The sequence below is a fragment of the Molothrus ater genome, chromosome 14 (genome assembly GCF_012460135.2).
Source record: "Molothrus ater isolate BHLD 08-10-18 breed brown headed cowbird chromosome 14, BPBGC_Mater_1.1, whole genome shotgun sequence".
NCBI classification, from domain to species: Eukaryota; Metazoa; Chordata; class Aves; order Passeriformes; family Icteridae; genus Molothrus; species Molothrus ater.
This window is the reverse complement of record NC_050491.2, coordinates 1,877,861-1,900,481: the sequence shown is the minus strand read 5'-3', so window position 1 is coordinate 1,900,481 and position 22,621 is coordinate 1,877,861. Positions and strand designations below refer to the sequence as shown.

At 42.5% G+C, this 22,621-nt stretch overlaps 1 protein-coding gene across 1 annotated transcript; it reads right to left on the bottom strand.

The window, feature by feature from the left end:
- Positions 1-7,482: 7,482 nt before the first annotated feature.
- On the bottom strand, positions 7,483-21,076 carry LOC118698776 (homeobox protein CDX-1-like). The gene is made up of 3 exons (XM_036402292.1): positions 20,641-21,076; positions 10,911-11,056; positions 7,483-7,737 (listed from the first exon to the last, which is right to left on the bottom strand). Exons 1-3 carry the CDS (start codon positions 21,074-21,076, stop codon positions 7,483-7,485), a joined length of 837 nt encoding a protein of 278 aa, XP_036258185.1.
- Positions 21,077-22,621: the final 1,545 nt, after the last annotated feature.

Genomic DNA, 22,621 nt, shown 5'->3' with positions numbered 1-22,621 from the left:
TACCCTTGGAATATTTATCCTGTTTGTGAGCATTGTCCCCCAGTTAAATTCCCCTGTATCGCTGAGTGCTGTGCAGGGCTGTCAGTCATAGGCAGATCCATAGGAGGGGAAGGTTTCAGCTCCATTGGCTCCATGGCATCAAGGGTATCCACGAGCATTGGCTGCTCAGAGATTTCAGCTCAGCCCTGTTGTCTGACTTCCCCAAACACACCATTTTCACATCCCTGTGAGTGATGTAATCTCCTATGCTGCAGTAGGTGATGGGAACATTTTAAATCCCTGGGGTTTTTTGGGATGTCTCTGCACATACCCCCAGAATTTCAGTATCACTTAATCATATTTTTTGTATCTCAGAGCGTTATCCTTTATTCTCTGTTCTTCTTTTATCTTTTGTTTATGCTCCTCCTTTCCCTTTCTTGTTTTGCCTGTTCCATTATCTGAATTTTCTTCAGTTCTATTTCGATTCTTTCCAGAAGATAATTAGATCAAGATACTCCAATGGCAATTTGCTACACTGATTTGATATCAGCTAACAATAGTAAGCTTTGAATAAGGCATTTTGTTTAAAAAGATTTACATAGCAGGATAAGATTGCTGAGGAGGACTGCAGATTTTTAACACCAGTGTGAGAATAAGATAACTAAAATAGCAATGTTCAAATGATCTGCTCCCTGGGTCTGATATCTCCTATTCTGTGTAACAGAACAGGGGTGGAGATATTAAAAAGGAGCTGTACCTTTGCATGTTGTCTTGTAGTTTGAGGCCACCAAAATTTTGGGGTAGCTCTCTGTTTTCTGAGGGCTAATTGACTGTTAATCCAAGTCTGCCTTCCAAGGATCACTTCTTGGCCATGCTCAGCTCCTTCCTGCTCAGCATGTCAGCAGCTTCAGAGCACAGAACCACTGAGCCTTCCTTCAGTGCAGTAACTTAGGCTGCACTTCCAGGGATGTTTCTGGTGGGCATTCAGGGAGTACAAAAAAGAGAGGGAAAAGTGAACTGCCATTGCCTTGGACTGTGTGTGGGAGGGCAGTGGCTGCAGTAAGGGTGTGCTGTGCTGCCTGTGTGAAGTGCTGCTGGAACATGGCCCCTCTCTGGACACTGAGGTGGTGGGGAAGTGAAAACAGTTCTGAGGCAGTGGACTGGACATCCACAGAGCTCAGCCATGTGCAGTCTTGTATTTGCAGTGTTTTCTGCAGAAACAGAACAGATCTGTGTGGCACCAGCAGCAGCAGTGCTGTGCTCCTTGGCAGAATTCAGAGAGATGGATTGCCAGGAGAACTGAACTCCAAGGTTGTTTCTTTAATTCACCCATTCAAATGCCAGGTGTAATTTATCTACTAAACCAGTGGCCATGGGAGTTGTCTCAGTGGTTGTTAAAGTGAAGTTTTATGTGTGTTATATCAAATGTACTTTGAGATCTTTGGGGAAGAAAATTTTCTAGTTTTCTAACAAGTGGTTGATGAAAAACTATCAATAATTACAAGTGTGGTACTCACCACTGGAACTCTATAGGGCTGTTTGTACAGGCAGTGGAGATGGTGCACTATTGTATAAGAGCTGTTCTAGAGAGCAATTCCACCCCAGTAATAATAACATAATCACAAATGTGCAATTAAGTGTTTTAATGACAGCTATTAAAACTGCAATTTCAGGACTACTGTTACTTTAAAACTTGCCTGTAGAACGATAACTTACATTAAAGGTGTTTACAACTCTGATAGTTTTTATTAGGAACCCTTACTCATAAAATTACTCTTCCTTTTATATGGAGATAAGAAGACAATAATCTGTCTTTGGAGTGTGAAAATGATGTGAAATGTCTCTTGTTTTGGAGAATCAAAAAGCAGGTGAGCTGAATGTGCCCCTTTGTGGCTCAGGTTTGTTTTCTTGCCTCCACATGACCACTCCAGTACCACTGCAGGCTCAGGAATGCTCCTAGCTCATGGTTTTAGAGCTGAATGCTTGGAATTTCACGCTCAGGACTTTGTTAGGGAACTCTGTATTGCTGATTGTTCTAATGCAGTTTTTTGGAGGTGTTACTGACCCTGTATTCAAGCTGGGTTTGCATGCACATTCATTCCTCCTACAATTCTTAGGCAGCAGTAGGGATCTTGAGGAAAGGTCAGTCAGGACACGGTTTGCTGTCAGCTAAGGGCAGTTCTGTTGGGGAAAAAACCCAACTAGTGATGAAGGAAGGCAGATGGGTTTAAAATCTTAAAATACAGCTAAAGAGGTGGCTTTTGCTTTTACTGAAGATTCAACAAACACAAAGCTTCTGAAATTTTTATTTGCCCTTTTAAATTGGGCTTTTTTAATATACAGAACCCTACTTAGGTCTCATTTTCAGGGCTTGAAATGCAAGCACGTGCACATGGCAGATGTGGCACAGCTCAGAGAGCTCAATGAGCAGTGCTGACTGAGCTGTTCTCACTTGCTGAGCTGAATTTTCTGGGGAAAAGGAAGAAGGGATATAGCACAATTTCAGTTCTGCCCTGTGTCTCTGATCCCTACTGGGGATCTGCTCTCCACAAGAGAGCAACAGAAGAAATAAAGATGCCAGCTGTCTGTGAAGCCTTCCTCAATGGTATTTGGTTTAATTTCATGCTCTGAAGTTTTGGTTGTCAACAAATCCTTTTGAAAAAATGATGAAAAGTGGCTGGTAGAGGGCTGATTGTATTTACCCTTCTCTCTACCCCATTTCTGTTTTTCTAACTGCTGCTAATGACTTATCTTTAATTTCTAAATGTAAAAATGTGTTTTATTAATATATTTAATGGATAACCTGCATCAGTTCTGTCAGGAAAGAATGGTCTGAAGCTAAAGGAGGGTCTAACTATTCTGAAATTGTAATGATTGAACTTCTGCTTCCAAATCAATACTGACAGAAATGAGAGCATTCCTTACTGCTCCACAAGCAGCTTGAATTCAGCAGGAGTTACAGAGCCTGTGTGTGAACCCCAGGCTAAATCAATTCTTTAGCAGAAGCATGAAAATGAACAGCAGCTCTTCGGTTGCCATTGATTTGGTTCCTTCCCCCGCAGTGCAGGGCGCTGAGCTGATCCCTCCTGCCCAGGTGTGGCTGGGTGGCACTGCTGGGTGCTCCCTGTGAATCCTGCAGCCATTATTTGGTGTTGGCTTTCCTGCAGGAGGTAACAAAGCAATCGATTGCCTTCCCTGTTTGCCTGCCAGCTGCAGCTTTCTGGTGCTGCCAGCCTGGCATTTCTGCCCCACAGTTTAACTCTGGGGTTACTGTCCATGGAGGGTCTCTGCTGCCTCAGAGGGACTCTGTTGAACCTTGGTTAACCAAGAGGTGTATCTGAATGAATCCTCTCCATTTATTGGCAGACATTTACTAACAGGGTTTTTTTTTAGAGAATTCAAAGAATTTGTGTGCTTTGTGTATGAAAACAGCTGGCAAACACTTTCATCATAAAACCTGTGCATATTTCTTTAGCTGGTGAGTTTTGCACAATATTGTGTCCAACTAACATCCAGTGCCATCTGAAATGTGACTGTGAGTCATTTTCAGGGATGTGTCATTTCAGTGCCCCTGGACCGCCCCAGCAAACCAAACACAGGAGCTAAAAGAGAAATCTGCTTTTTCATTTTTATGGGAACATCCACAATTAATGTATTTTTGAAACTCCTCCTTGGGTAGAAGGTGACACATACTTGATGCTCTCTCATTGTCCCTTAATGATTGCATAATCCCTAAGCGGGAATTGAAGATTTTGTTTTAGAAATATAATTCTGAATTGTATATTTTGCTTAATTGCTAGAAGATTTGTTTGCTTGATATTTTTGTACCATCTAGATCACAGTTCTAACAGGGAAACAGGGTTTAAAGTTTAGTGAATTCCTCTGAAAATTGGATATTCCTTGATAGTTCTTTTAATCACAATTAGGATTAAGGGCTTAGATATTCCTGTGATGTAGCCTAAGGTATGCTTTTCTTCTTCAAGGCACTTCCCTAACAACCAATCAATCTTCAGAGTACTCTGCTTTAGTGTCCTGAGTTTTCAGATGTGATAAAAGTGATGAGTTATCTGATATACCCAAAGTCAGGAAGAAAGTGAGTATTAGCCTGAGGATGGCACCAGTATTTCATAACTCACAGTAAATGCACCCAAATAATTTCAGCTGATTTGTCTACAGTTTTCTGTCTCTCTTATTTTTATTTGGACAGAGTACAGCAAGTTAACAGCACTGCACAAGCTTCTTAGAGAAAAATCACCTCCTTTGGGATTTGGTGGGCAACTGTTTAAAGGATTAGAGCCCATTGGAAATGCTTAACTGGAGAGGTTGCTGAGAATTCTTACAAAAACCCTAACTACTTAAAACAGCCACTGGCATAACTAGAAGGTTAATAATCTCTAAGGTATTGCCCTGGTTTATAGATACTGCTTTTGGAGCAATAAATTTTAACCTTTGAACATGTGCTTCTGCAAATAAAATCCAGCCTTATTTTGTGTACTTAACAACTTCTGATTGGAAACACATAGCAACCTATAGCAAGCATGCTTTCAGCAAACTGGAGCAGAAATGAAGCAGATCTTCAAAGTGGTCACTTATCTTCCTCAATAACTCTTCTACATGTAAACAAGATAAACCAGGTCGTTCTGCCAGATCCCACTCTCTTTGAATGATGTTTAAATAATTTTAAAGAGAAAGATGCTGTGTTCAGAAACATTTCTTCAAGTTCTTCCTTGAAGTACTTTTTTCCTTTTAGAAATGTTAATGTGAAATTAAGCTGTGTCATGAAAATGGGATTAAAATAGGTAGCTGTGGACTTGATTCTGCAGAACCCTGGGGCCAGGCTTCTGATCACTGAGCTAGAACTAGGTCTTAACTTATAGTATATCAGTGCAAAATACAAAGTTTCCCTCTGTATTCTTACCTTTTGAAAGTCTAAATCTGTTTTTTTCTATTGTTTTCTCTCTAGTCTGCAAGCACAATTCCATTTAATTGGCCAGTGTGAGGATGCTTTTCCTATTGAAGCTTTTCCAGTCTCTGTTAAGTTACACATCTGTGTAGAAGTGAATAAGATCTCTGACATTTCCCTCTGCCAGCACAATGGCTGTGCTGTGTATTTCCAGTGGGTTCCTCTTTTGGGTAGATCCGATGGCTCTTTTTTGGGAGAGCAGTTTGCTTGCAATGCTCATTGATGAGGATGGGAAATCCCTTTTGTTCCTGTGTGCTCTTTGTCATGTTCCTCTTTTCCTACCATGTAGAAATCAGTTGAGACTTTCTGTTGCTGAACTTTGAGTTGCAGCTTTTTCCTCTCCCGTGTTACCTGTGCTGTTGGCAGCAAATGGAACACCACTGTGACAGGAATGAGTGGGAATTTCACAATTTTACAGTGCACCTTCTCCATTTCATTGAACTCTACCTTTGCTTAGCACTGTCCTTCTTGCAAACGAAATGATGAATCCAGTTCCTAAGTAGTGAAAGCTGCTGGCTCCCTGAACCATCCTGCTCTTGCCACACTCCTCTAATTTCTCTAAACTGTTTTACCATCACTCTTCTTTGAAATTTGATTTTGCAATTCAAGAACAGACTAATCATGAAAATCTGCAGGTTCACTTGCTGCAGCAGTTGATACACATTGCAAAATGGTTATGAAAAAAGTAATTTATTTTAATGCTCTTTATATACAAGTAATTTCACATCAACCAACATTTTGATACTCTAATAGTACTATTTGTTATAATTAAAGAACAAACCCAAGAATGTAGTGCCTAAATGACTTAATGCTCCTAAGTCTTTTTTGCAACAGTGACAGAGAGATTTCAGGGGATACCTTGATGGAAATTACTGAGGACAGGCATCCTAAATTCCTAAACTGCTTTAGACAATGAGGGTATAACTTCCCAAATCACTTGTGTGCTCTAAAAAATTTCCCTTTGCAGACAGAAGTCTTGTGCATGCAATTGGAAATCATATTGGGGAAATAAGTATCCAGATTATTGTTAAGTACTGATTACCTACTAAATTCTGCTTAGTATGGAAGGGATCAGCCCTTCAGGAATTGAGACCCACATGAAAGATGCTGAGATCTTTATTTTAAGTGAAGTATTTTTTTGCATTTTCTTCTATTAATTTGGCTTCTCAAATTTTATTAGTGTCACAATAACTCATAAAACTTGACCAGATTTAAAATTGGTTGAATGCAATTATTGCATCTTTATCCATGGGCTCTGCTGTCTCAGGAAATGCAGTCACTTTTTGAAATATACTTTTAAAAAAGATTTCTGCCCTGCTTTGCTCCATCTTTTAGGATCCAAAATGAATCTGAATGAATTTTGTCTAAAAATGAACTTGGGCCAAGATTCACAATTCCAGAATACTTTCAAAACATTTATAGTAAGATGGAAGAGTGCCTGTTTATACCAGTGTGTGGAGCATTGGAAATCATACCTGTCAAAGCCCAGAAAATTCCAAAAAGCTCATCCCTGACCTTTGCCCTTAACATGTAGTGAGTGCAACCACCCAGCTCCAGGCTTTCCATCCATTGAGTGGGTCAAACCCGTCAGCCAGGTTTGCGTTTCTCAAGATGCTTGTGCAAAGTCCACGAGTGGGATCAGTACTATGGAGATCAGAGGAGCAGGAACCTTCTCGGGCACAGCTGCCTCAGCAGTGTGGGACTGATTGCCTGGGCCAAGTTTGGTGGTTTTTGTGTCTGCAGCAGAACAAGTGGCTGTGGCTGCTCCTGGGCTCTCTTTCCCCAGGGACTCCCTGGCTGCTCCCAGACCGGAGGGCTCCTGTGGCACAGGCATCCCTTTTCCAAGGGACCCCCAGCCTTGTGGCACAGGCATCCTCTACTTAAGGGGGGCTCCTGGCCTTGTGGCACAGGCATCCCCATCCCGAGGGGGGCTCCTGGCCTTGTGGCACAGGCATCCCCATCCCGAGGGGGGCTCCTGGCCTTGTGGCACAGGCATCCCCATCCCGAGGGGGGCTCCTGGCCTTGTGGCACAGGCATCCCCTTCTTAAGGGGGGCTCCTGGCCTTGTGGCACAGGCATCCCCTTCCCCAGGGACCCCCGGCCTTGTGGCACAGGCATCCAGTTCTGAGGGACTCCCAGCCTTGTGGCACAGGCATCCCCTTCTGAGGGACTCCTGGCCTTGTGGCACAGGCATCCCCTTCTTGAGGGGGGCTCCTGGCCTTGTGGCACAGGCATCCCCTTCTTGAGGGGGGCTCCTGACCTTGTGGCACAGGCATCCCCATCCCGAGGGGGGCTCCTGGCCTTGTGGCACAGGCATCCCCATCCCGAGGGGGGCTCCTGGCCTTGTGGCACAGGCATCCCCTTCTGAGGGACCCCTGCAGTTCCTGGCCCTTGGAGCTCGTGCTGTGCTGCACACCTGGCGGTGCCTCTGGTTTAGTGTCCTTGAATCCTGTGTGCCCCGGGCTGGGGCACGCTGGGGACCCCCCCGGGCCCTGTAGTGCTCCGGTGCCGGTCCATGGGCTCGGTGCCACCGTGGCAGGCTCACTGCGAGGCCACCACCTGCTGCAGGGTCCCTCCGTGCTGCAAGGCGCCCATGGGCAGGGCGGGCGGCGGCGGCGGCGCCGGGAAGAGCGAAGCGGCCATGTCGGGGTGCGGCTGTGCCTCAGGGCCCGCCATGGGGCTCACGGAGCCGGAGTCACTCTGCAGAGAGCCCAGGCTGCTGCCGTCAAAGTGAGTCAGTTTCTTCTTCATTATTTTCCTCTCTTTGGCTCGGCGATTCTGGAACCAGATTTTCACCTGCAGAGGAGCAGAGGGAAATTGTTTTCAGTTGCTACAGGACTGAATGTGGTCCTTTGTGTATTTAGTCACAGAGTCATAGGGAAAATCAGTGGCATGAGGACCACTGGGAAAGACAGTGACAAACTGAGACAACAGAGCTGTTTGCTTGTTTTCCATACAGGTAATCTTTCCTATCTAGTAATAAAATATTTATTAATAGCTTGATAAAAAGTGAATTTTGTTGTTAGTTCTGTTATTTCTTTATGGAATGAACTTTGATTTATTAAATTTTTTGAAACAAAATTTAACACAACAGGATCTCATGTGTCCTAGTGATTGCCAAAATTATGCAAAAAGTGTTGTTACACTGAAATCTGTGTGCCCTAGTCAGGGCAAGCCAAGATCTGCTACTGGCCTATAAACGGAGGCACAAAAGCTTTCCTGATTGCATGGTGCACGTTAATTAGTGTGGAAGCCAGTGGAAATTCACTTCTGGGCAGAATTTCACCTGCAATACACAACATTAATTCAAAATATTGTCTTAGCAGTAGTAGCTTAGCCTGAGTAGCTGAGCGTTTTCTACTTCATTTGTAGATGGAGCCAGAATCTGCTGCTGCTTCCCAGACAGTGCAGTGGCACCAGTGTCCCTGCCCTGTCACAGGCACACCTTGGGGAAGGCATGAAGGACCTGCTGAAGGAGGATCTTCTTCAGGGTGGGACAAGTGAGGATGTGAGCTGAACGTGAGTAATGGTCAGCTGAAAATACTGCAGAACTTGTTGAGGTGTGAAATGTTCTGTGGTCACTGGACTGGCTTTGGATGTGAATCCCCAGGGTTGGGTTTAAAGCTGTGCACTCCAGCAGTTTATCCTTGGAAGTGGCTCTGCATCATGTCTAGTCAGTGTAATAAGTCAAGCTACCTCATTCAGGTTTGTTGTGTTTTCTTGTGCAGACAGAAAGGAAACACTTCTGTCACTGTTTTCTATAACCCAAAGAGAAGAAAATCAATATTTTGCTGAGAAATATTGGTCTGTTCAGTTATTTTTTGTTAGAAACTAGACGGGGAAAGAGAATAATGATTGGAGAGGAAGTAAAACAGTGAGAGGTGATAACACCTGTGGCTACCAGGCTGCATTTTAAAAGAAAATCACTGGTGAAGCCAAACAGAACATCTTAAGGACTCTGTGACAGTCTCAGGGTGCTTCTCCTTGAGGCATTCCTATTCCATTTTACAGTTGAAGGATTCAAATACATGCAAAGCCCATGTAAATTTAATCCAGGTCTCTTTAGTCCCAGGCTGCCATCTGAGATGTTTGGCAGTTCCTTTTGTTGTCTTAGTTCTGGAATATCATTTCAGTGCCAAATTATGTTCTATTAAGCCAGTCTCAAGCCTTCTCAGATCTCTTGCATTCTGACTGTGCAGAGATAATCCATTCTCATAATTTCTCTCATACATTTGCCAAAACGTATGAAAAGATGAAACAGTGTAAAAAAACTAAACCAACATTCCAAAATTACCCTCTGGCTTCAGTGTTCTTACCTGCCTGTGAATTGAGGTTTTTATTCTAGTTTGCTGTTAAACTAGGGAAGCAGATCTGCAGGGAGGAATTAGTAGGCCCTGCAGGGTCGTGTGCCAATTATCAAATAAGTCCAAGTAAGAACAGGTCTGTAATGTCAGACGAAAAGCTGACAGGGCCAGCTGCATCTGTCTGACTTGTTCTTCACCTGTTGCCCTCCTTCCTTTCAAGTCTTTTTTTTCATGCAATTTTCTCTTTCCTTGAAGTCTGATTTTCTCTCTTCTTTCTCATCCTCATCTCCTTTATTTCTCTATGCTTCCTATGTTAACAGTGCTTCACTTTGCTTTTTTTTTTCTTAGATATTGCATCTTTGCTTCCTTGTTTAAACAATTTTTCTTTGTCCTTTTGAGATATTCCTTCCAGGGAATTTTGGATTTTGGCAGAGGCAGGAAAAAAGTTTTTCCAGACAATCAATTGAGGTTTTAGGTAGTGTGCAGAGAAACTTGGGATAGAACAGTGTGTGTTCAATTGTGCTCATATGATGAAGTTTTTTAATTTGTACAAAAGGGTGGTGGTGGGAGTCTATCAGGTATTTCTTTTTTTAAAAAACACTTCAGAGATGTAGGTTGTATGAACTGGAATTCATTTTGTTCTTGATATATTGATGATGATGAAGAAGAACAAATATTGCAAAAGCTGTTGCCAAGTTTCCCCAATATATACAAAGAAATAGATCACATATTTTTGTTTCTCCTCTTCAAATATGCTTACAAAACAGTCATCAGGAATTATCACTGAGCTAGGAAGTTTCAAGTAAATATCACTGGTTGTTTACAGAAGCAGGGCCATAATATTCAAATTCAGCATTATTAAGTCAAATTATGAATGTTTTAACAGCCAACAAAAAGATACACGGTGTATTTTTTATACCTAGCTGAAACAACTTATTTTTTCAACAATTAAATCCTGGCATTCAGCAGCAGATTCGGGAATATTTGCAAAATGGGTGTTTGCTTCTCCCTTTCTGTAAGCTCAGCATGGGCTGTGTGAGCCAGGCTCAAGTTGGATGGACAGTGCTCCAGTGGGTGGGCTCTGGACAATTCCTGCTCAGCAGAGCCCATCAAACAATAGTGAATCAGAACTAATCATGGGATTGTGTTTTGATTTCTCTTCTGGGAACAGAAGTGGAATTTGGAAGGGAGGAAATGGGGCAGGAGAAAGGAGTAGCACGTATGTAGGAAACCTTTAACAAAAGGTACAAGGCAGCCAAGGAAACAAAACACTTCAAGTGTCCTGCCCATACTTGAGCTCATCACTTCCATCTCCACTGAGACTGACCTTGTTGCATTTGGTTCTGGAATTCCCACTGAGTTCCCAGCAGAACCAGGACTTCTGCTTTAGAAAGTTCAGCATGAAATTCTCCCTGCTGCCACAGCCCAGAGAGAAATCCAGGCAGGATTTTGGTGATGTGGTTTAGCTCGTGTTTCTCAGAATGGGAAAAAGATGGTGTGCGCATTTCCTGGGTTATTGCACAGCCCTTGATTGGGTTCTGCTGCAAAGGGAACCCAGTGCTTGGTTACTGGAGGCATGAACATTTCTGTATTTACCATACAGTTATCTCCTCAGCAGCAGTCAGAAATTCAAAGCAATGCCTGGATGGCTGATCCATACTCTACCTGTCTCTCGGAAAGCCTTAGGTTTGCAGCAAGTTCAGACTTCCTCCTGATTGTAATGTATCTGTTGTAATGAAACTCCTTCTCTAATTCTAATCTCTGATGATCTGTGTAAACCACCCGGTACTTCTCTCTCGTTCTTGTTTTACCTGTTTTGAAAGAAGAACACATTGCTTCAAGCTAGAATTTTTTCACTTTAGTACCACAAAATATCTGGCTTTACATTTGAAAATATCTGGGGGGATTTTAGGCCTGACTCTCGATGCACTTACCCAGAGTAACTCCCTTGACTCGGTTTTGATTTACAACACAAGATGTTCATACCATCAGATACTAGGTTTGCTCCTTAGTAAATAGATAATAAACTGCTTCTCGTGTTCTTTATCACCCCTGTGTTATCATTTGGGAAAGGGAAGGCATTCCTGGTAAGAATAAGGAGCCAGGAAACCTGGGTTCTGTTCCCAGCTCTGCTGCAAACATCCTGCCTGGTATTGCATTGCTCTTGTCTCTGTCCCTGCAGCTGACACTCTTACCTGCCTGTCAAGGACATTTTACTGCACAGAGAATACTGAAAGCTTCCAAAATTCCTCACTTCTTGTTGCTAGAAAAATTCCCACAACGTTGTGATTGTTACTGCAAGTTTGGAGGTTGTGTTTTTCCATCAAGTCTGGCACAGTCTGCCCACGACCTGATAACAGCACAGGGAACAGTAACATAGATTTTCAGAATGACAGTTCATAAAAAAGAGAAAAGGCAAGCAATAATACTTCACAATGGGCAGGGAACTGCAGCATCTGCTGCTTTGGGAGCAGCATTGCTGCCTCTCTTCAGCTGTGGGTGCAGCTGAGTGGAGCAGACACGGCTCAGCAGCATCCAGGGCATTAAAAGGCAGTGGCAGATGACAGGAGCCAGGGAATACAGATGCAAGGAGCTGAAATTTTATGGATTCCATACGGGGTCATTTCTGAGGACAGAATGTGTGGCTGCTCTGAAAGAAAGCTGAGAATGGAAAAAGCTGCTGCTGGCTGCCTTCCTCTGTGGTTTATGATTTAGGGAATCAATATATTGGAGATCAGCACCTGCTTAAAGCCAAAGCCTGAGGGCTTCCCACATTTTTAACAAATTGGATTATTGCTGTGTTAAGACCAGTGTTATCATCTCTGCTGACCACAATCTTACAATTTTTTGGTGCTTCCTTGTTTACCTGTATTTATATGGACATTCCTTCAGATGTGCATATTTAGCCAGTGAATTGTCTGGGACAGGGAATATATTTTCAGTATTTTTTTGCTCTGTATTCCATTGTGGTGCTGGAGGTTGTGAAACTGTGTCCTCAGTGGTCACTGCAGCAGAAGAACCCCCTCAGGTTCAGGTTCTCCCAGGTGATGCACAGAGCTCAGGTGTTTGTACCTGTACACATCTGCTGTTGATGCAGGTGTTGTGTGGCTTTGCACAGCAGCTCCCGTTTGCTTACAGAGCTTTTTCTGACAAGGTTACAGGGATGCCTCAAAAAACAGGTGCCACAAGCTCCTAATAATTACAGTCTAATAGTAGTTTATTTTGAATGGGGTGAAATCGATTCTCAGGCATGGAGTTGGTAACATTCTAGTGTCTGAGTAGATCCCCATGGCACAGAGCCCCAGAGCCACCAGCTTTCCCTGGCTGGAGAGAGGAGCTGCAGGGGCCATCTCTCAGTGCTGCCAAAGGCCTATTCCTACCCAGCTCCTCCTTCCCACTCCCCTTCATAGCTCCCAAAGCAGAATTCAGGGTACAGGACTACAGCAGAATCTTGGGTTAATGTTTTTCCCCCATCTGTGGAGGGAGATGTGGTGTTTCTTTGTTTTTTATAGAACAAATTTAAAGTTAGCATTGCTTTCCACTTGCCATGCACACCATATAGGGTCACTTTTGCCTCTTCCAGTATTTGACAGTCAGGACTTTGCTCTTTCTAAGAATTTTTGGCTCACCAACCTATTGCTTGCATTAGAAATTTCTTCAGGTTCTGCTCCTCTTTGTACTATTTGTATAGATCCCAGAGCCAGAGTTGGTGAGCATCCTGGGCAGTGCAATGCTGTAAATAAATCCTTTTATAGCCTGCATGGGGATGGTTCTGGCTCACCCTACAAGACAGGGGTTCCCTAGGACTCTCCCCAGGCTTGTAGAACCAAACCTTCATCACAATTTGATCCTTCAGCTCCCATGCTCCAGCCCTGGGGACATCCATAGTGCCTTTACAATGCTCTGGGCATCATCCAACCCTTCTTAAGGCCATCAGCCTGATAACTTGGAATATTTCAGTAGGGAAAATAGGTGTGGGATTGCTCCTTAGGCTGTGGCTTCTGCTCAGTCCTTTGTCTCAAATCTGTTAGCTGGCTGTGAAGGTGCTGCCTGCTGGGGAAGATGTGTAGGACATTCTCATTCACCGGCATTTCCACCTCTGTGGAACTGCAGTGGAAGCAGAATTTTACACTGATAATCCAGTGAAAAGTGCTGCTAATTTTAGAACATTAAGGTAGAACTGCAGAGTCTCTAAGGAACAGCAGTGATTCAGTTCAGTCCACATAAATACCAGGACATTTGTTTTCTTTCACTGGAAGTGTAAATTGTTTGTTTAACATATGGTAACCTGTGGTGCTTTAATGCCTCACTTGATATTTTTTAACTTTTGATCTCTTTAACTGGTGGTTTGGTTAAGGGTTTTTTTCCCTCTTCAAATGAGACTTTGGGGTCATTCTACGGGACAAAATGTTTAACATGTTTCCTTAGTGTCCTTTGTGTTGTTAAGATGGAGTACACAAAAGAGCAACAAGGTGATCTTATCTTGACCTCTGTTCTCATTCAGAAGGCACAGACAAATATCAAATGTTCTTCTATTGCCAAAACAAGGTGGTAAACTTCAAGAAAAACCTTCCTGTTTCTGGTTTTAAGTGCTTAAACCCTTGCTACCTGAATAGGAGAGGGTTGTGGTACTTTGATTTTTTTTGGGGGGGTAGGGTTTTTTGTTTGTTTGTTTTGTTTTGTTTTTTTTCTTTTTAGAAGAAGAAATTAAATGTACATGGAAAACAGAATTTTCTCCCATAAGATCTTTTTTTTTTATGTACAAGTAGCTCTCAGGTTTTTTTAGTGGAATTGATAATATCTGAATTCTTTTTGAAGGAAGATTGGGAGCTTTCACATCTAATTTCTTTCTTAAAGTTAAGTAAATAATGTAGAAAGTAAAAAAGCAAAAGTAAGGAAATTCTGAGAAATGCTCTGAGAAAAATTCTCTGATGTGTCAAGTAAACCTTGTCTTTAATAATTTGATTTTTTTTTAATGTATGGAGTAATACTGTGAGAGACAAGAGACAGTGGGAGCTGAGATCTGCCAGAGTCTTCCAAGAGACACTTTCAGCTCTGGCAGAGCCATGTTTTAGTTTGTTAGGCCTTTACTCTCCTTGATGTCAGTGAGAGTCTTCCTACTGCCTCTGTTGGATGCTGGGCTGGAATTAGTCTGCACATGGCATTTCCTTTCAAAGGCAAAGCACACTTTTATTTGCCAGAGTTAACAAACAGCAGCAACAGAATCCATCCCTAAACACTTTGGGACTTCAGCTTCTGAATTCCAGCTGTTGGAGCAGATCCACTCCAGTGAGTTCTGCAGACCTACTGGTTTTAATTTCAATTGCATTTTATTTCCAGGAGAAATATTACCTGAGTACAATTTGAGGTGGGTCTAGTGGATTCACCCCATAGATAGTGGGAGGATGTTCTTCACTTCTCAGGACATAATGGCAGAATTCAATGATGCAATGATAAAAGTCCTTGTAATAATCCAATTCTCAAATGGAATCCTGCAGATTTTCCTCACTTAGGTGAGTGAAATAGCCAACATTTGACTTTGTACCATATTAATTAATCTATCTTTTATTAGTGACAGGTTAAAATTACAGTCAGCAGTACTGGGTCAGTTCTGTAGGGAATATGTTCTGGCATGGACAGTCCCACCATGGAATTGTGGTTGGAGAGGTTATTGGTGCTTGGGTGGAAGAGAAATGAAACAAAAGGGCTTTGAAGCAGCCACCTTTGCAGCCTGCCTGCCTTTGTGCTGGGGGAGTGGATTTCCTGGGTTTAATGAGCTATATAAGAAGAGGGAGTTTTGTCAAAACCCTTTTTGCACTAGTGCCTACTGAGGAGTGCCTTTGGAGCAGCAAGAAATCAGAGATTTCAGAGCTGGAAATCTTTTTGTGGATATACTTGAACAATGCTGCTCCATCACACCCACTCTGGCAATTTTTGACTGGCCAAGTTTTGAGTTGGGGGAAGGGAACAGCTTTCCCATTGGTCATAAAATTCACAGAGTATTTCTTCTGAAGACAATAAAGCTGGGAGAAGGCCTCTTTATTTGCTGTGAAAATCATCACCCTTTCCGGCAATATAACTCCTGAAGAAAAGAGGGAGAAGGAAGAGACAAGGCTGCATATCAAAGCAAAGAGAAGTGTTAAAAGGGTCTGTTGCCTCAATATGACAGATAGGCCTCAAAACCTCAGACAATGTAGGCCAGGAAAGGAAAAAAAAAAAAAACCCACCATCGGACCTCACAACTTGTTTACAAAGCAAAATAAATTAGCATTAGAACCAGCCCTGGGCCCTCTTTCTGAGCCTCCTCTCTTCACTTTTCAGGAATATTCTGCAGGCACTGAAACCAGCTTCATAAACCAGCATCTTTCATAAAATCAGAAGCTGCCTGAAGATGTCCTAGGATAGGATAGTGTGGGATTTCTGTGGGATTGCTGACAAAGCGTTGCAGCCTGGATTCCAGGGTTTAACAGTGTTTCAGAGGAAGTTATGGCTGTCCTTGGTGACTGGATGTTACCTTAAATCATCCCAGAAATGTCAAACAGCTTCTGGCCTGAGGACATGCTCTGTTCCCACCTGCATCTCTCTGTTACTTTAGTATTAAAAAACTGATGTTAATTTTTGACTTTATAAAGATATAGACTGACAGAGATCAGGCCTCAGTTTTGTTTAGGACTCTAATTACTTATGTGCTGTAAAAGCATTGGAAAAGTAAGGGGCAAATTCTCCCTGACTTAAGTCAGTAATTTCACTGAATTAATTAAAATTGTGAAGCAAAAGTAATTTTAAATAATGTTTGAAGACAAACATTGTGCTGCATATGATGTTCTGTAAAGCTAAATTAAAAAAAACCCCACCAGCCACTGTATTAGAAAATGTGACATAGATCAAATCTTATATAATATTCCTGCCAGAAACCTTGGTGTGATAAATAGGTGTCCTGGTCTGTGCAATACTGCAAAGTTAGGTGCTAAAGGTTTGTGAAACTCAGTGTAATTCTGTGTTTGTATTTTCTGCTACATTTCTCTCATCTGTTCTTTTATACATGCTCAGATTGTTCATGCTGAAAAAACAGAATAGAATCATAGAACTGAAACCTTTCAACAGACTTGAATTTTCTCTTCTGTTTTCAATTTTGAATATGTTCTGCTATTCTGGAATAAAGCTCATTGGCCAATTTCTGGTTTTCCCTTTGCTAGTGTAAACTTTTCTCTTTCTTCATTTACAGAAGGAATTGCATCCAAAGCAGAGTCATTTTTATTCTCTTTAAGCAATGACTGGACAGTCTGAAGCACTGGACCTGCAGAAAATGTCAGTGGATTTCTGAGTGGCAAACCAGGGAAATCCCATTGCCAATGACTATAGACTACAAGGAAAGTGATTAACTGAGATTTTCCCAAGTGTTGTGTGTTCTTTAGCATTCAGCATCTTACAGGAATGGCCTCTAAGGAGGCTTGTTCCTCTTCCTTCCATTTGAGGGAATATAACTCCTTCCTTCAAAGACTAAGTGTGGTACATTTACAGTGCAGTCCTCCTGTCATCAGCAGCAGAAAACTGTCTTTAGTGTCTGCAGAGTAAATTTTTATTGAAGAAGAATGATAGGAGAGTTGTCATCTACAGGAAAAATCTCTCCTCTGAGTCAGTTCACCTGTTTCAAAACGTGTCCCCACCCGGTTTTATGGTAACATAAGTGCAGATCTTAAGGTGCACTTTCAGCTTTGTGAGCAAATTCTCCTGGGAGTTCCCTGCTCAAACTCAGTGTTTTGGGCACACTTTTACCACAGGTGTGTGTTGTTTTCTCACACAGTCATAGAGTCAAGTCTACTCCTGTGTGAGTGATTACACAGCTCCATAAAAATCCTGAAATCAACAGGACGAGATTTCTAGCTTCTTCTAAGGTGGTTTTATTCTACTTTCTCTCAAAGAATTTGCCTGTAATTATGTCTTTTGTGTGTGTGGAATTTCCACCTCACATTTCTATCTGTGGCTTTGTTCTGTTCTGTGTTACAATTGCTCCAACAGTCCTGGCTGTGCTCATCCTCTCCAAGGAGAGGTTGAGGAGACAGGAGCAGTGTAAGGGTTGGAGTAGAGTCTTTTCTCTGAGTGTTTGTGGCTGAAAATCCTGAGTGCTCAGAGCTTCCCCTTCAAGTGTTCTGAGCCAAAACACATTGGCTTTTTCCTGAGGAGTGCAGAGACAGGGCCCTGGACTCTACATACTCTGCATTGATCCAATCACTGCAGTGCCAAGGCAGGGACAGACACTCGGCCCTCCTTCAGTCAGAGAAAGAAGGATGCATGAAAGCCTCAGCAGGACTTTTCTGCAGGAAATGTGTTCTAGTAGTATTAAATCAGGGTGATAATCTCACATTAAATAATGAGGTCTTCTGAGGTTTCAGGTACCCTCACAAATTTCACTTTACATCAGTTGAACACATGGTTCTACACTGATGTTGTTTTAAAAGTTACAGAGTAAAACTTGAAATACTTCTTTGTTTCAGGTTAGTTGTGTAGATAACAGTATCAAAAGACCTGGAGGGCACGAGGCAGTGGTAGAAATTGCAATAAAGTGTTTTGTCTGTCATCTGTCAGGACATGAGGCTGCAAAGCAGCACTCAGAGAAGATAACCATGAGATCTCTGGAGATGGGAATGCCATGGATTCAGGGCCTTGTTTCTGTAGCTGCTCCAAGTCAGACTGCTCAAAGTGAGTGAACCTTTGGCAAGAATCTCTCCCAGCCTTAAAGGGATAAGATTGCAGGAACGTTTCTTGCACACTTCTGAGAATATCTTGCAAAAATTACTTGCTTTAATAATTATTGTTTTCCCAGTGAAATATTATTGGTAGTGTTAGTATTGATAATTAGTGCTTTTGCAGAATTATCATTAATTTTGGAATAAATACCAAAATCAGTTTGTCTGAATGATTACTGTTGTGATCACCTCAGGTAAGTCTGAGCCTCATTGTTTTCATCATTAAGAACAATGGTCTGTATCTATTCACAGGGAATAAGGAAAGCTAATAAATAATAAGTGTGATTCCTTCATTCTTGCAACACTAGACCTTTAATGAAATTCCCAAAGGTTTTGTAAAGAGACAGAAGGATAATGCTCAGTGAACAGAGACAGCTTTAAGGATGTAAAAAGAATTGGATTCAATCTAAGAAAATTCTGAGGGGTTTGATCATGATACAGCAAACAACATTTGCAGTGAGCCTGCTCACACCCCTGAAATCACTGCAAAACCTGCATGTACAGAACCAAACTCACTCAGATGCTTTCCCAAAGGAAAATATTTTAAAGTAATTTCATTTTTTGGGAAACCATGAAGGACAGCAGTGCCCTTGCTTTTAAACAGCAAAGACAGAGGATAAGGAGTGAAGGGAGAGAAAGGAACCAAGTCCAGTGAAACAGATCTGCTGGCACTGAGCCTGCCTGGCCTAGCAGAAATACTAATATACAGAAGAGGGAAAGGAGCAGCAGGAGAATTCCTCCTCTGGACTTTTTCCCTAAAGCAGCACTCAGTAGCTTTTAAATGTAGCCTTCCACTGGCCCATGGGCATTTGGGAGGGTCTGTTCCATGGCCTGCTGATTTCTCCAGTTCTGGACACAGATATGCTCAATATCTTGTTAGACCACTGCAGAAAGGAGACACTCCCAGCTCTTCTGGGAATGCTCTGACCTTTGCAGGTTGAAATTTGGAAAGTTAGAAATCTCTAAGTTGTTCTTGAGCAGCAGTTAGAATGTGATATTTTATGTTATGTGTATATATATCTCTATATGTGTGTGCTGTATCAATCTGTCCCAGTGTCCCACTAGTAAAGGGACAGCACAGAACAAATCAGGTTTTGCTCCCTTGGTGTGAGTCCACAGGAGCACAAAGCAGGTAAGGAAGGGATGAGGAGCAGTGCTTTTTTTGAGCAAGGGTTCTGCCATCTGTAAATCCCACAATTAGTGAGCAATATTTTTGCCCTTGTAAGGACTCCTCAAAAGTAAGCTGCAAGTTTTTTTTTTTTCAAAACAGGCCCTCTTTTGTTTTTTCTTGGATAATATTCAGTGAAGAACAAATAAGATTTTAAAAATACAAGCTTTTTCATCCCCCCCCCAAAAATTCTTATTCACACAGAGCAACAGCCTGTTCTGATTGCTCTATTGAATTCTGTGGACTCTCCATGAACTAAAGTTGTGTTCAGCAGGAGTGAGCAGGATTCTGCCCATACAAATTAGATGCATTATTTTAATACAGACAACTTTTCTATGCAGTTGCTTTCAATTCTCTAATGTCTGTTTTATGTAATTGCTTTTCTGCCAGAGATTGATTCAGTCCCTGCTTTGAAGACTTTTATTTACAGGCAGGTGTGGAGGGAGGGAGGGAGAGAAAGGGAAGGAGCCTTCCTGGGATGCAGCACTGAAATACTGGGAGCATCTCTTTAGGGGAGGAATTGAGCATCCCTAATTTCTGCTGATCTCAGTGCATGTCAAAGCTGCTCAGCACCTCAGAGGATCAAATACTTTCATAGAGCAGATTAAGTCTCTGTTCTTTTCAGGCAGTTTTCCGTCTTTTTCTACTCCCCTTTCTTGTTTAATATTTTTTCATATACAGGGTGCAGATTTTTGTTTTAGGGATGCTCAATGTTTATCTTTTTCTCTTGTTCCTCCTCCCAATCAAACAGAACCTTTCCCTCAAGCTTCATGGCTTATTTTTGCTGCTTAAATACAATTGAAGAATTGTTTTGTACTCCTTGACTGTCATGCAGCAGAGCCTAATCTGTGGCTGTATTACCAGGCTGTGTTACCATGGATCTTTGTATTCCTGCATATTCTGAGAGCTGCTACTACAAAGTGAAGCAAGCCTTTCCTTATCATCCCTGTTTTTAAAGCATTGACTCATTGTGTGATCTTGCAGATCTCATTTCAGTGTTCTGAGGTTTGGAGGGGTTGTTTCTGGTAGAAAGCCTTACTGCCAACCCCCTGCTGTGCATATTTTACTTGAACTTTTCCTAGGTACTCCAAAACTTGAGGAAAGTAAGCAAAGAATAGGTGGTGGTGAATGTAATACTTCCTATTCCATCCCAATCTATAGAACTCCTACGAAAAGCAACTATTGGATATCACAAACTTTAAAAACATATCTGAAGTGGGAAATGAAAGGACACTGCTTTTCACCTCCCACAGGATTAAAAGTCAAGCAAGAAACACAAGAAATAATCAACTGACCAAACCCAGCATCCAGTAACTGAACCAATATTTAACCACTAGCAAGAGAATCCTTCAGAGCAATCAGGATCTATCTTTATTAATCTGAATCCTTCCCTCTGAACAGGCAACCTGGCAAACCCCCCCCAATGACACAACAACAAGCAAAAATCTCTTCTCAGCACAAACCCTCCGTGCTCTCCTACCTGTGGACGTGGACTGCACGGTTTTCCTCATCCACTCATAAGAGCTGTGCCTTTGGCTGTTGGGAGAGATTTGCTGGGCATGAATTGTATCTACAGGAGGTAAGGGCGCAGCAGCAGCAGCGGGGTGCAGGGAGCTGTAGTCAGCAGAGCCGTAGGAGCCCTGGCCAGGGGACGAGCCATTGATGTGGGCAGCGGGCGCGGCGCTGGAAGGGCCTGGGCCGTAGGCGCTCCAGTCCTCGCGCTGGGGGCCGTAGTGGGAGCCCCAGGCGGGCGCCGGCTGCCCGTGGCTGTCAAGGGCTGCCACGGGGTGGTATCCCATGTAGTCGGAGTAGGACGGGGCAGACACGAAGTTCTGCACGGGCAGGCTGTTGTTGGTGCACCTTGCAGGTCCTGGATACATGCTGCTGTCCTTATCCAGCAGATAGCTCACGTACATGATGCTCACAGCCTGCCTTTGTCTTGCTGGGACATCCTGCTCCTCGCAGGGTTTGTTTGATCTCCCTTCCCCTCCTCTTTCTTTCTCTCTTTTCTAGCCCAGCCTGGCTCTATAAATGACTCCTGCTAGCCCTGATGTCCCTTTACTACACATGATTAACAATGGTTTTACCAGGTGCTGGTGGTAACAGTTTACTAAGGTCCTGCCTGATGTCACAGATAACTGCCTGCCCCAAAATTACATTTGCATTCAAATGAAGGGCTGCCCATGCAGGCAACCCCACCTTGCTGCTAGTTCCAGTGCTTCCTTTCTCACAGATCTTTATGTATTGCCAGCCCCGTTCTTTACTTTGAGAATGTGGTTTGAAATCTCGTGGTCTTCCAGCAGAGCTGAGTAGGTTGTTAACCATAACTGTTCAGGCAGTAGAAGTTGTATTTTTCTTGAGCAGTGCATGTCAGGATCTCACTTCAGGGACTCAGTTAGAGTTACTCAAAGCCTGGTGTCTGCTGGTCCAGTAGTAGTTCTGCTCCAATGTGCTCTTTTTTTTTAAGCTAAAACCAAAGGAGCAGTTCAGTTTTTAACATCAGCTCTTACAGAGCTCCTCACATGAGCACTCTTCTTGACTTCAGCTCTTCATCTGTGTGGGAGAGCACTTAGAAACCACAGTAATCCTGGTGATTTTACCATTACAAAGGATATACAAGAAGTCTCATAGTCATTTTGAGCATTTGTTCATACGAATAGTCTTGTTGATGTTAGCAAGCTATTCATGAGCTGGCTGCTTGCCACAGTGATTGAAGTTCCTCTATTCTAACCTCCAACGTTCACAGAAAGGGAATCTGTTATTGAGAGAATGCAGAATTTGTCACTTTCCCTGTGCTTATGTCTTGGTTGTGATATTGAAATGAGTGATAGTTTTCCCTGAAGGTTTTTTTTGTTCTCATTGCTGTGCTTCTTCACAATAAGTAACACCTTTTCTTGGAAATATGGGAACAAATTATAGCTTTTTAGCTCAGGAAAGCAGTTTCCTAACTTTCAGGAGCAATCTTATGTTTGTGAGTAACAAATCCCTATGAGATCATCTGTAACCAGGAGCAAGGAGAGAAAGTGTGGATTTCTTTTTTTAAACGAGGTGGATACCTTAGCATTGTCTCTTAATGGGAGTTCACCCTGCTTTCCTTCCTGTTCCTTTAATGATGTGATACTTAATTGCACCTTTATTAATGATTCAACTTGTTAAAAGGAGTTTTTCCTTAAACAGGTGCAAAGTATAATGAGTTTTTTCTTTGTTCAGAGGTGTATTTTTTCTCTGAGTCTTTTGCACTTTAACACCATTTAAGCTTCCAGGTTCTCGGGAGGAAGGAATCACTTTGCACACCTGACAGCACCATTGCTTCCTTTAGGGAGAGAGGGGTGTCCTTAGGCTGCATTCACAGTGTGCCTTGGGGAGGGACTTGTGCAAAAAGCTTTTTTGACTGATAATCTCAAAAACACAGCTACCTGCTCAGAGTATTTCAGATTTTCCTGCTATGCACTTGGGTAAAA